The 14,097-nt window shown below is 37.0% G+C and overlaps 1 protein-coding gene across 1 annotated transcript in view; it reads right to left on the bottom strand.

Moving 5' to 3' along the window:
- Positions 1–14,097, bottom strand: part of LOC150078915 (uncharacterized) — a 508,023-nt gene that overhangs the window by 260,700 nt on the left and 233,226 nt on the right. The window contains exon 10 of the mRNA XM_090382884.1: positions 329–454. Within this exon, the coding sequence (XP_090239010.1) occupies positions 329–454 (126 nt within the window). The remainder of the gene's footprint in view (positions 1–328; positions 455–14,097) is intronic.

Below are 14,097 nucleotides of genomic sequence, written 5' to 3'. Positions count from 1 at the left end.
ATTTGAAGAAGTACACAGCTGGAAAAAATTTCAATAATGACAGAGGAACAAAAATTGAAGTCACAAACTGTTAAAAGGTTATGCGGTACACTTTTATGACCAGGGGATACAAAAATTTGCCCAAAGTATAATAAGTGCTTAAAATGTCCTTGGTGATTATGTAGGATAGTAAAATGTGTAATGCAAATAATTTTTGAATAAAATTTTGCATTCCCAATATTAGTGTAGTTTGTGGAGGGGTTTGGGTCTTTACTATTGTTACTATCTGTACCATTTTCTTCTAAACTTGTAACATACATACAGCACACACACAAATAACACTACTTACTGCTTTTGGAATGCGCATTACATCTGCCACCCTCTGCCATTTTTTCTTTTCAATTACTTGTTGTAATCCTCCGAAATGCTGCACAGTATGATAAAAATTGGAAAGATCCAACTCAATACCCCCAATCTGAAATATGTACAATTTTTTTAATATATATATATATATATATATATATATAAACTAGTGGAAATATGATAAATGTTGCAATAAATAAATAAATTAAATAAAAGTGAAAAACTTTACTTAAATAAATATGAGTGCATGGGCATGTATGTAGCATTTCAAATAGAATTGCCTATTAATAATCTACATCAATTTTAAGAAGAGTTAACATTGATGCCAATGTCAACATCAGAAATTACCCAAATGGCATCATAACACAATTTCATTTATTAATACCAAATTGCAATTTCCATAGATTTTATCATAAAGACAGAATGCATGCTTAAATACTAATTATATTTCAGGGTGGAGATGCATAAGTATATTTTGGAAAGTGACAATGAAAAGACACACAACATTCCTGTGCTGTCTTAATCTCCTATGCAGTTAGTGCAACTGAAGAGTGAAAAAATTACAGTGTAAGAAGAAAGTAAGTCATTTCTACAAGGTTACACCAAATTCTCAAGATTTTAAAGTTGTGGGTTGCAGAAATGTTCAAAATGCATTTTGAACATTTCTGCAACCCACAATGTAGCGCAAAACACCATTATTTGCAAAATTCACAAGTGATGTAGTTTTTTTGTCTGCCACTGTAGATCTGAATACATCTGATAGTATGAGTCAAAGTAATGGTTGCACTCACTTCATGAATTCCTGTTTGTTGCCATAACAGCTGATTTTCGCAAAGTGTTCTGAGGGTAGCAGCGTTTAAAATGAGCAGGATGATAAAGCTAGGGTAACAAGCCTAAATAACTTCAAGGGGTATGTCGAGGTAGTAGACTATAGAAGAATATTTAGTCTTAACTGTATCTATATAGTAATGTTAGAAGTGCTGTCAATAAAATAGCTGAATTCAGTTAGGACAACTAATGCTGATATATTAGGGTTAATGGAGATGTGGTGTCACCCAGCAATTGGGGATGATGAGTTCCACTATGATATGTATAACATATTTAGGAAAGACAGAAGGTGTGGTGGGGCCATGCTTCTTATCAAAAGCAGCCTTAGTGTGACAAAAGCCTTTGATGAGTCAAAAGTTATGTCTGCCAGCCTATAATCTGTGTGGTGTGAGTTAGTTGGAAACAAAGATATAATGAGAGTAGAAGTAATCTACAGACCAGAAGGTTGTGAAGAGTATGACGAGAGTCTCTGCATGCAGATGGAATGGCAAGAAAGTGTGAATGTCTTATTATGGATATTCTTTCCTCCCACTTGAATCTTGCCATGATGTCCATCCATCATAACCTCAAAAGACACCAATCATACTGTATGATGGAAGAGATTGGGGGTTACTGGAGCTTTTCTTTGGAGACTAAACATGGGTTCCACCACTTTGAGACTTCAATAAGCAAAGTGGTGGTATTGCACCGGTTGATGAGAGTAATATACCACCTTGTGATTCTATTTATGTGTTAAAATGATTTCTTGGCTGATTTTTTTAAAATCAATTCCCTACATATTTCAGGTATGGCTGGTCCTGGCCACCAAACCTGAAATAGGTAGTGAATTAAACAAAACTTGTTTTGAAAATGTTCACTGAAAACATCTAGGACAGCATTTTCTGTATATGATCATGGCCTATCCTGTTGGAAAAAAAAAAAAAAAAAAAAAAAAAAGCTGGTAAAAACTGACATCTATATCTTGGAAGAATCGGATAAAGATATAAGTGAATCTCCATTTCACAGAGGCCTTTCACGGCTCGTACGTGCATATTATACTTTTTATCATATTCGGATGAAAATTGGTTTAAACCAATATGATTAGGAAAACAGCCTTATTTTCCAAAAAATGCAGAAATAGATTACAGAAGTCACCTCTTCTATTTTTATTGCTTTCATTAAGGGAATTCTGTATTGGTGTAACTATTTTGGACAATCCTTAAAGTGACAATTAACCAATTCAAGTTATTCAGAAAAACGTTCTACTGATTTTCCAGGACTTTTCAGTGGTGAATGTTAAACATATTCAGTGTTTTCTGCTGTTCTGGCCGTAGTTTTGACTATAAATTATTATTATTATAATTAGCCATATGGTGCAAGGAAGCTTGCACCATATGGCTAATTGAGGCTTTTGTTGCACCGGCCAAAAAAAAAAAAAAAAAAAAATTCTGAGTTACCCTGAAAGAGAGAGAAAACAAGAGTCAGAAGTAGAAGGGAATCACCAAGAAAGAGAAGAATAGTATAAATGATGGCCAATCATTTAAAACTTAAGTATTGTGCTTATTACACACTTGTTTGGAACTTCCTTTACTTAAATTTTTCTTCAAATTCAAGATAAACTTTGTAGCAACTAATTTGTTAAGTTCGGCAGGTGACTCATCACTTCAGTGTACTTACAATTGAATTTGGTTATAACAAGCATGGAAATACGGCGTTTACAGCTGTAACAAGCAAAAAGCCATAATGAATTTTAATATACATGTATTCCCATACACTCATTAACTGTTATAACGAGTGTATTTCACAGATATACCGTACAAATTTTGTTAACTATGCAAACATTTTTAATTGCCTGGGTAGTCGAAAAAAAAAAAAAAAAACCGATTCTTGAAATAGACAAAAATGAAAAGGGTGACTTAGCTTTTATTACCACCCGCATCGGATTAGCAGCCAGTTTATGACCTTTTCTTTTCGGGTACGGGGGCTATACAATAGTGCATTGGCATTCCTTTTGTCACATTACCCTGTTTACAGATTGTCTTGTATTCACTGAACCATAAATTTATTTCAGGATTTCTAAGAATTTTGGAATCGGGACTTCTAAGAACTTTGTATGCAGATCACTTTACTGTCATTTTAAAGTAAAATCAATTAGAAACAAACCCTTCCTTTGGAATCATGTCTACTAACAAAAGACAGTGTCTCTTGATTTGTGAAAAGTCGAAATTATTCGTGAGTTAGAATGTGGTGCAAAAAATGTTGATGCGTGTAATAAGTTTTCTTTGTCCTCTTCAACAATATCGACATTGTAGAAGAATAAACATGTTTATATATCGGCACTGGAAAAGAACATAACTGAAAAAAAAAAAAATAAAAATAAAAAAAAAAATAATAATAATAAAAAAAAAAAAAAAAAAAAATAGAAAGTATGAGGTTACAAACATCGATATGAAGCATTGCTTCAATGGTTTACTACATAAAGAAGTGCTGGATTTTCAATAGACTGAAAATCTTGAAGGCTCAAGTGGAAAAATTTGCTAAACAATTTGGATGCAATGATTTTGTACGTAACAACAATTGGCTGGTTCGATTTAAAAACCAAATACAGTAGATTCCGGTTAATCAGGTTTATTTGAAACAAATCTTAAAGAACAGAACCCAAACGAGAATATAGCCAGGGTTTACTTTGCTTAATTGGAACAACATGCCATTTAATCAGAGCAGAAGACCGCAGCACTCGAGATTACCCTACGATTGTCTCTGATCATACCACGTGGTTCGGTCGGATTTCTGGAGGTCACAACCATAAAATAATAAAAACAATTAGCTATCCCTTGTTTATTGGGCTTTTCTGTTAGTGCTTCAATCATATAAAAAAATTAATTTTCAGAATCTGCTTTTCATTCCTATTTTTTAAGCTTCATAACTTGTTACTCCATTCTCAAATGCGCATATCGTGTTACTTGCAATTTGTGTGCGCCATGTTCTTTGTTATTGATTTCTTATCTTTTTTACTGTTTTAAATTTTAGCCCCACCCACAAATGTCAACTAGTTAGTATGTACATATTACGCTATGCACATAAGCGTAAATTTATTTTTATTTTGCTAACCTGTGGAAAATATTCTTCCGATTTTCACATATCATTTAATTTTTTAATTGGTAACGTAATAAAGTGCAAATCTGTACTTAATACAATATAACTTTACTTTTATAACCTGCGGATAATATTCCTTCTATTTTCGCTAATTAGAATCGCTGTTTAATAGAATTAAACTTTAATTCGCAAACGTGATTGCGCTTACTACATATCGTATAGTGAACGGTACTTTACTATGGTGATTCCATCATAACATGATTTGATCGTAAAGCTGTATTTTTAACTATTTACATGAAACTTCACATAATTGAGGCAGCCGCTTAATCGGGCCAAAATGCACTATTCCCGATGTGTCCCAAATAACCGGAAACGACTGTATAAGCATATTAATTCAAATAATATGAAGGTACTAATATTATTTCTCTCTCTCTAATATTTCTTTTGATTTTTGAATCTATCTTTTTATCAAGTTATTGAGAATTAAAAAAAACAGGAGGACGATTTAACTCATCACTGATATAGTGAGTAATGGTTATAACGAGGAAATTTTTTCGGTCCCTTGATGCTCGTTATAACTGTATTTAGATGTGGTAAGCTCGTCTGACCACATCTAAATACAACAGTTTTACTGTTGTATTTAGAAGTTTTAAAGTTCTGTAAAACAAGCTTATGTTATGTATTTTAGTATGTGTTACGCATTACCACGTAACCCGCATCCCTCTTCTCCCATTGGCTGAATAAATATCAATAGGAGGAAAATTACTTTAATGTATAGAAAGATTACAAAAATCTGGTCCTGTTTTCAAGTGGAATTTTCTGGAACCAATTATCCCCGAATAACGAGGTTCCCCCGTATTAAGTAAATTCACAAGTGGGGGATCAAAGGGCAACATGAGTAATTATAGACCCGTTAGTTTAACTTCTGTTCTGGGGAAATTAATGCAGGCACTGGTTAAAGAAGTACTGCAGGATCATCTAGAGAAGACTGCAGTTATAGTTCAAGCACAGCATGGGTTTGTTAAGGGAAAGTCCTGTCTCAACAGTTTGATTAGATACCATGATGTGGTCACAAAGGAACTGGATGCAAAAAATAATTCTAAGTGGGGGTCCACTATACGATTGGATAACTTTACAATGGACTCTCCATAAAATACCATTGATATATAGTAAGTGCCAGTCATTGTGATCACGTTGCAAATTGAATTTTAATTCTATTAAACAGCGTTTCTAATAAGTGAAAATAGGAGGAACAATATTCACATGTTATAAAAGTAAAGATATAAAACACAAATTTACACTTTATTTCATTACCAATTAATAGAAGCACTAACCACTCTCCGAGACTGGGCGGAGGGACATCACCTGACCATTTCGTCAACCAAGACAAAATCCATACTCCTAAAAGGCTTCCTGACCACAACCAGACCGCTCCAAATTAGAATCAATGATAGAACCGTTAAGCTTGTCATTGAACTTAAATACCTTGGAATTATACTAGACAGAAACCGATTGTTTACCCCCCACCTCAACTATATACAGACAAAGATTAAAAATTACATAGCGATGCTTGCCAGGGTCAGCTGGCAAGCATGGCTACACATGACAAATTACTTGCTAAAATAGTTAAGAATGGGAATAAGTTCTAGTAGCACATGAATACAAAAAAGAAGGCAGTGAATCAGATAGACTCTTTACTTGATTAAAGTGCAAGAATCATAGGAAGGCCACCAAAAGTGTCTGACGAGCTCAATAGGTATCAACAATATTTATAGTTGAAAGATTGTTCAAACCACTGGGGAATAGTGACATGAAGTCATACTGCTATAAAATAAGTGATATAAGCTTGATAAAGAGGTTATTAGTAAAGTTACTGAAGGTGAGGGAAGGTCAAGGTCCAGGGGAGGAAGGCAAACATTTATTAACTAAAAGAAGGCTGCAAGTGAATGCATCAGCCCACTGAGAATGTTAGTTAGATCTTCATTGGATTCCAGGACAACTTCCTTGGATTGGAGAAGTGCTAATGGTCTCCCCAACCTACAAAGGAAGTATGAAAGAGGTGACAGGACACTAAAGTTGACACCTATGTGATCTTACCCACCACTGAAGTCAAATTCACTGGTCTATTGACCTCGAGGCTTTCTGCCCTAAAACATTATTAGTCTGAAAAGCACACCCTTTGGCATCTCTCATATTGTGAAAATAAATCACAACTTGGTTGTCATCTCTTATACCTTTGGGTACCTATCTGCTCACTGATGAGAAGCCAAATAGCTTCAAAACAGTGCTGTCTGAGTGGTGGAACTCAACTGAAAATAAGTTAACAGTAATCTTTTGTAATAGGGAAGTGTCACTTATTTGAAGTATAAGGAGGACAACTCGTGATAGATTTCACAATATGAGATGTTACAATAATGATGCCAATGTACAAACTTTGGTTTGTCTAAAAAATTCAACTATGCAATGATAATACAAATGCAATATTACCAATTTGCAAAGGTGGCATCGTTTTAAGTCATATCTCATATTGTGAATACCTTCACAATGAGTTGCCATGATATCGCACTACTTTGAATAAGTAACGCTTCACCTAAAGGAGAAGACTAACGTTACTTATTCTCAGTGGATAACACCACCCAGAAGGCACCGTTTCAGGGCTATTTGGCCCTTCTTCAGTGGGTGGGTTATGAAGTATAACTCTATACTTCATAACTGTTTTGAATTATAGAGTTATGAAGTATAACTCTATACTTCATATGACTTAAAACGATGCCGCCTCTGCAAATATTTTGCTAGTTTAGAATTGGCTGTGTATTAATGATGCATTTGCAATTAATTCATACATAGTCTAGACTTTCTCGCAGCCTGAGGCATAAGCCCTAAATGCATTATAGTGTTAATACATTATACACCATCAGGCATCTCTCATATTGTGGAGTTATACTTCATAACTGTTTTGCCATCATTGCATCACTTGGGTATCTACCCACCCACCGAAGAAGGACCAAATAGACTTGGGTACCTACCCACCCACCGAAGAAGGGCCAAATAGCCCTGAAACGGCACCAGGCGGAGCCTGATGATGTCCGGCGTTTCCAAGAATAGGTAACAACAGCCTTCTCCACTGGGGAAGCGTTGCCTATCCGAGGAGTTTTGAGTTTTTGAGTGGTGTGAGTTGAAGGAGTTACTGTCCCTTTCAATCTTCTACACCGTTTCTTTTCCTCCTCCACTCCTACTATTACTTTCCCTCTACCTTTTTGCTTTTCTAAGTCTAATAGGGACAACTGGATAATCGAGTTATTATCCCACACAAATACAAAATAGCCCTGAAACGGTGAAGTCTGGGTGGTGGTATCCACTGAGAATAAGTAACGTTAGTCTTCTCCTTTAGGTGAAGCTTTACTTATTCGAAGTAGTGCAATATCATGGCAACTCATTGTGAAGGTATTCACAATATGAGATATGACTTAAAACGATGCCGCCTTTGCAAATATTTTGACCGTCTGGGTCAAATACAAATGCACTAACTAATGCCATAAGTATTATGATGGAGTCATAAAGCTGCAAGATGCAAGTAATAATTTCAACATTATTACTTTGTGTTGAAAAACTATTAAGACAGAGCAGTCATAAATGTACATTTATCAGCATGGACCAGTGTAGAAAGTGAAATTCTCAGGGTACAGTTTTGTGTTCCTCCTCCCCTCCTGTTTTTACTGTTCCTTAATGACAAGGACTGCTAATAATTTAAATATAGGTTGAGTTCTTGTTTCTTTGATCTATTAGTGCAATGGCTACTAATGCACCTATTACAGTCATAATGCACCTATTACAGTCTTAGTTGGTATAGGGTTGGGCACATAGTGTGTTTAATTTTCAGAACCAGGCCAATTTACTTTAAATTATTTGTATTGTTTGCAGAGATGGTCTGAAAAATTGCAACTTCATAGCTAGCTACCAACTTTTGACTTTTCAAAATCTAGAAATTGGGTAAACAGGAAAAAAGGAGATTTTTTTTTTTTTTTTTTGGAAAAGTAGGAGATTTTCAAACATTAACTTATGTAAGGCTTTTCTGTCTATGAATTTCTGTTTTGATTGTCTGTTAAATATAAACTGATTATGGCTCTTTCAAGATACAATTGCAAACTATACCCTCTTTAGAAATGTTGAGTCAAAACTTTTATAACAATGGCACTGCTGTTCAAAAGCATATCAAAAGCTTCACAGAAAGAGAAGGTCTAAACTCAGTTTTTTTTCCCACTTGGATGAATATTCTTTCACATTCACAATTGCTATGAGGAATTATTAATATGCAAAGAATGAATGGGATAATTTATTATGTTTCAAGCTCTAAAAAGTACATTTATAAAGTTGGGATTAGCCCCTCAACTAACTGTAGGTCAATTCTTTCTTTTTTCATAAAAGCTTCTTGTAATTTCGCACACTGATACTATAAATCGGTTATTTCTTTACCTACAATGGCATTGAGAGGTACTGGAGACTTTTTTTTTGTGAAATCAATTTCAGTTTTGTTCTAAAAACTTGTTCATCGAATAGCTTAAATATGATAATACTTAAGTTAAAGTTAAATGATATTTAACTTCTAAAAACTTGGCAACTTGTTATCTTGTGTGTAATTACATTACTTGTGTGTGAAGACTTTAATATTAACTCAGGCCAACACAGTCTTCGCAGATTGTTATCTTCTAATCTGGCTGCATTAGGTCTGACCCTCCAGAATTTTTCTCCTACCAGGGGCGGTAACCTGTTAGACCTAATATTTGCAACAGACACCCTCACCATTGACAGCCAGCCTGAAACAGCCTTCATGTCAGACCATCTATCAGGAGCCCTCATTCTTCCAATCACTTCCAGGACATCCTGGCAACATCAGGCAGCACTTAGGAAGACAGTGATTAGCCCTTCTCTCCTCAATCCAGAGAAATGCTGCTTTGCAGCATCCATTTTTCCTTGGGAAGCCCTAAACCAATGTCATCCACAGCTCGGGCTGCACTTTCTTACCTACTGGATGCAGTCTATTGCTCAAACTGCAGCGTCAAAAACAGTTTCAATCTCCTGTTGGAGCAAAGCATGGTGGACCCAAGATAGCCTTAAATTTCAGAATAAAAAAAGACTACATGCAAAATGGAAAGCAAAATCAGACCCACTAGACAGGATTGCATACTCAAGAGCCCATGCCCAGTTCAATAGAAGCAAATCCGAAGCCATGAAAGCCTACATCGACAAAACAATCAAGATCAGGAAGGCACCGTTTAAGGCAAGGCATGATGAATTCCCTTAACAACTTAATCCGATCAAATGGCTAGACTACATCACAAGATTTAGGCCAAAGTCAGCGTCAGACCTTAAGAGCATTCACAACAGTTGTCAGCGAGATGTTGTCACTTCCATCATCATCACAAAAAGAGAGCTTATCCAGGCCATCAATGATATCCCACCAACGTCTTGCAGTGGATAAGATGGGGTCATACAATTCATTCTTAAGAGTGTAAGTGTTTTCATCATTGATGCACTCCTAGGTATCTTTAATGGAATCCTCACAATGCAAAGTTTCCCACAGCCTGGAATCAATATATTGTCCAACCAATCCCCAAAATGCAGGGAGCGACCTCAGTTTCACAATTCAGGCCTATAACAAGCCTCATGTCTCCTCAAAGTCATGGAGAAGTGCCTTCTTCCCATCCTAACCAACCAGGTTCTGCCATATGAATCACAATTCATTCACTATGCCTTGAAATGCAGGTCCACCATTACCAACCTACTGCAAACCACCAACACCATTCTGGGGCTCTACAAGATTGGGCCGAGATGGCAATTGTTTATCTGGATATCCAGTTTGCATTTGACAGCATAGACATCCAGCCCCTCCTGCAACTTTGTGAGGACGGATACCAGATAAAAGGCAATATACAGGAATCCTTGAAGTCGCTCTTATGACCAGGGTCTTTCACTTGACTGTGAATAAAAAATCTTTCAAAAGGAAAGTTTGTGTAGGTGTTTCCCATGGCGGAGTTCTTTCAGGGCTCCTCTTTACGGCTGCCATCCACCCATTCCTGTGCCAGAAAACAGAATTTATCAGTTATGGAGATGACTTGAAGCTCCTCTATCAGATCAACGGGACCGCCCGACCTGATTCTGTTTCTGAAACCATTATCAACAGCCTTAAGAATCTGTTTACATACTTGGCACAGTTTTCTCTTAAGATATTTTTCGAGTCTGGGTGCGAGGTTAGCCTGGGCAGACATTGCTCCTTAAAGCTCTTCAAACAGAGAAGTTTTTCCTGATTTATTTTCTGCTTTATTAGTTTAAATTGTCATATTAACTTATTTTCTAGAGTAGCTTTATATTCCTAGTTACGATACTTAGTTTAAAGTTTAACTTAGACAGAGATTTCGTAGATATTACTTAGTATCGGTAACGGTATCAAATCCACGTGTCACAAATTGAACGAGAGGTCTTTTAACCAAATTTAGTCGATTTATTAACCAATTGTTATATCAAATTATCTTCTATAAGTAGATTATAGACCTAGTCAGGATCCTTAGTTTATTCTAAATTGAGATAGCGAGATTTCGAAGCTAATCAATACTTACGAGTCCGTAGAAATACCGTTCGTGAATTCCCGCCATTTTTACACGATAGCATAAGCTTAGTGTAGTATACTGCATAATATAATATTGTCAATTAATCAGTAAATCTATTAATCTTGATAAACTTTATTGTCAATTAAATTGTATTTTTAACTCTATATATATATAACGACTTAATCGTAACAAATAATTAATACATAACTATAGTGGTACACGTGATACGGAAGTTGTATAAAGGGAACACTAGATACCGAAAAAAAAAAAAAATATATATATATATAACATAACTGTTTTGGGATATAACTTAAGGATTTAATTTTTGTTTTAAATTTTATTGAATTAAATTGGAATCATGACTCTGACCAGAGCAGCAAAGCAAAAGGCTCAAGCTAATGGGAGTGCTGTGGTTCAGGGGAGAACTGAGGGGGGCAGTTGCCCTCTGAATCACAGTCTATTAAAATGCACTGTTTGCTTGATGTTTGCGGAGCAGTCGGGTACGGGACATGATACTGCCAAGGGGGATGTCTTTGTGTGTGCACGATGTAAGGAGTGCAAGGAAATCAGGCGACAACTCAGCGTTGTTATGGGCCTTTATGAGACCTTGAAGGACAGGGTGGATGCCCTCGAAGGAAATAAATTGAGGGGCCCATCAAGCTCTCAGCTGCCCACATCAACGCCAGAGCTTGCACTTGGTCATCAGGCAACACAGGGGTAGCCCCCTAGGCAGAATGCGCTGGTCCCACAGGAACTAGTAGTTGTTGGTGACTCTATTGTCAGGGAAACGGGGAACATGCTTTGTAAAAAGGATAGGTGGAATAGGACCAGGGTATGTCTGCCAGGGGCAAAGGTTGATGACGTTGTAGAGCGGATATCATCTTTTAAGGGCACAAAAGGTGATATAGTTGTACACGTTGGCACTAATGATATTAAGAGTAGGAGACCGGCGGAATTACTTAGCAAGTACAGGTCACTGTTGAAAAAAAGCCGTGAATTAGGGTTGAACTTGAAAGTGTCTGCAATTCTGCCCAGACACGATAGGAGGGAGTATATGATGAGAGCCTTGTCGATCAATTCGGCCCTGGAGGGATTGTGCAAGGCTCAAGGGGTAGAATTTTTTTTCAGCCTGGACTGTACTTGTTAACAGGAGAGATTGCTTCTACAGGGATGGGATACACTTAAATAGAAAGGGTGCAAGAATTTTTGCTGATGCTGTCGAGGCAGTGTTAGGTGGGTCGGAAAACTGCTAGTTGGGGGGGATACAAGGACTAATAGATTAACAGTAGCCACTGGCAGAGGTGGAAGTGATTCTTGCACTGCTTCTATTCAAATGAGCAGAAGTCTGAAAAACAAGATGCAGGATATTTCAGAGACTGCTGGTAGTCATTGCGTTACAAGTAAATACATGGGTTGTGTTAGGGTAGGTAAGAATAGAAACAGGTGCATGTATACCTGCGTGTACACCAATGCTAGGAGTTTGGTAAATAAATTTGATGAATTTGAGGTATTGCTCAAAACATCAAAGGCAGATATTGTTGGGATATCAGAGACGTGGTGTCACACAGATATAAGTAATGCGGAACTGGAATTTGGGGAATACAATGTATATAGAAAGGATAGACAGGACAGGAGGGGAGGGGAGGAGGGGTTATGCTATTAATTAAGAAGCACATAAAGTCAAAGGAAGTGAAGCCAGTTGACATCGATGGACAGGGCAGTGTCGAGTCAGTTTGGTGTGACATAAGCATAGGGAAATCAAAATTGAGAGTAGGAGTGTGCTATAGGCCTAATGACTCTGATGAGTATAATAATATATTGTACAGGGAAATAGAGTGGGCCAGTAAATCAGAGAGTCTTATAATGGGGGATTTTAATTTCCCAGATATTGACTGGAATTTGTGGGTTGGTCACTCGCACACTAGCAAGGCTTTTGTGGATTTATTGGATGATTGTTTTCTACATCAGCATGTTTGTGAGGCAACAAGAGGGAGCAATACTCTTGATCTGATTATCAGTAGTGATTCTTCATGCATTAAGAACCTGCAGATAAATGAACCACTAGGTGGCAGTGATCACAGTGTGTTGAAGTGGGATTTACTCAAGGAGGTAACTACCATCAGAGGTAAAGGGAAGGGTTTTTGTTTTCGTAAAGGCGACTATGATGGTCTGAGACAGTATTTAAATTCTATACAGTGGGACCAACTGATGATGTTACCAACAGCAAACTCAAAATGGGAAGCATTCAAGGAACTAATCTTGGAGGCTACCAGGCTTTACATACCAACTAAGAAATATTGTTCAAGGTTTAGGCCTAAATGGTTGTCTGATGGACTAATGAGACATGTGGCAGAGAAGAAAAATGCATGGGATACATACAAATTAATGGGTGACATGGAAGCCTATGATAGATATAAGTTGGTCTGTAACCAAGTCACAAACGAGATTAGGCAGGCAAAGGCAGACTACGAAAAATCCTTGGCAAAGGATGCAAAGAAAAACAGAAAGGAGTTCTTTACATACTTGACCTCGAGAAGGAAAGGGATGAATCAGATTGGTCCACTGGATATTGATGGTTCAACAGTTGAGGATCCTGCTCAGGTGGCTAACAATCTAAACGAGTATTTTGCATCTACATTCACGCATGAGGAGGAGTTATTCAGGAAGGAGAATGATGTAGGTAAAGTAAACATTGGCAGTGAGCTGGATGATTTTGTAATAACTGAGAGGAAAGTGGAGGAGAGATTGTTGAGGATAAACATAAAAAAGGCACCTGGGGTGGATGGGATCTATCCAGTTATATTAAAGGAGGCAGCAAAGGAAGTATGCAAACCCCTAGCCATAATTATGAGAGCTTCTTTGGACTCAGGGGAGGTACCCATAGACTGGAGATGTGCAAATGTAACCCCAATTCACAAAGGAGGATCAAAGGCTGACACAAGTAATTATAGACCTGTTAGTTTAACTTCTGTTCCAGGTAAATTAATGGAGGCACTGGTTAAAGAAGCACTGCAGGATCATCTAGACAAGAATTCAGTTATAGCTCAGACGCAGCATGGTTTTGTTAAGGGCAGGTCTTGCCTGACCAATTTGATTGGATACTATGATGTAGTCACAAAAGAACTGGATGCAGGGAATAACTTTGATATTATATATTTGGATCTTAGAAAGGCTTTTGATACTGTTGCACATGGAAGACTGCTGCACAAATTGGAGCAGTGTGGCATTGGAGGCAAATTGCTGCTAT

The sequence above is a fragment of the Mastigoproctus giganteus genome, chromosome 10, assembly GCF_048544385.1.
Source record: "Mastigoproctus giganteus isolate SK-2022 chromosome 10, ASM4854438v1, whole genome shotgun sequence".
Classification (NCBI taxonomy): Eukaryota; Metazoa; Arthropoda; class Arachnida; order Uropygi; family Thelyphonidae; genus Mastigoproctus; species Mastigoproctus giganteus.
This window is presented reverse-complemented; position numbering and strand designations above follow the sequence as displayed.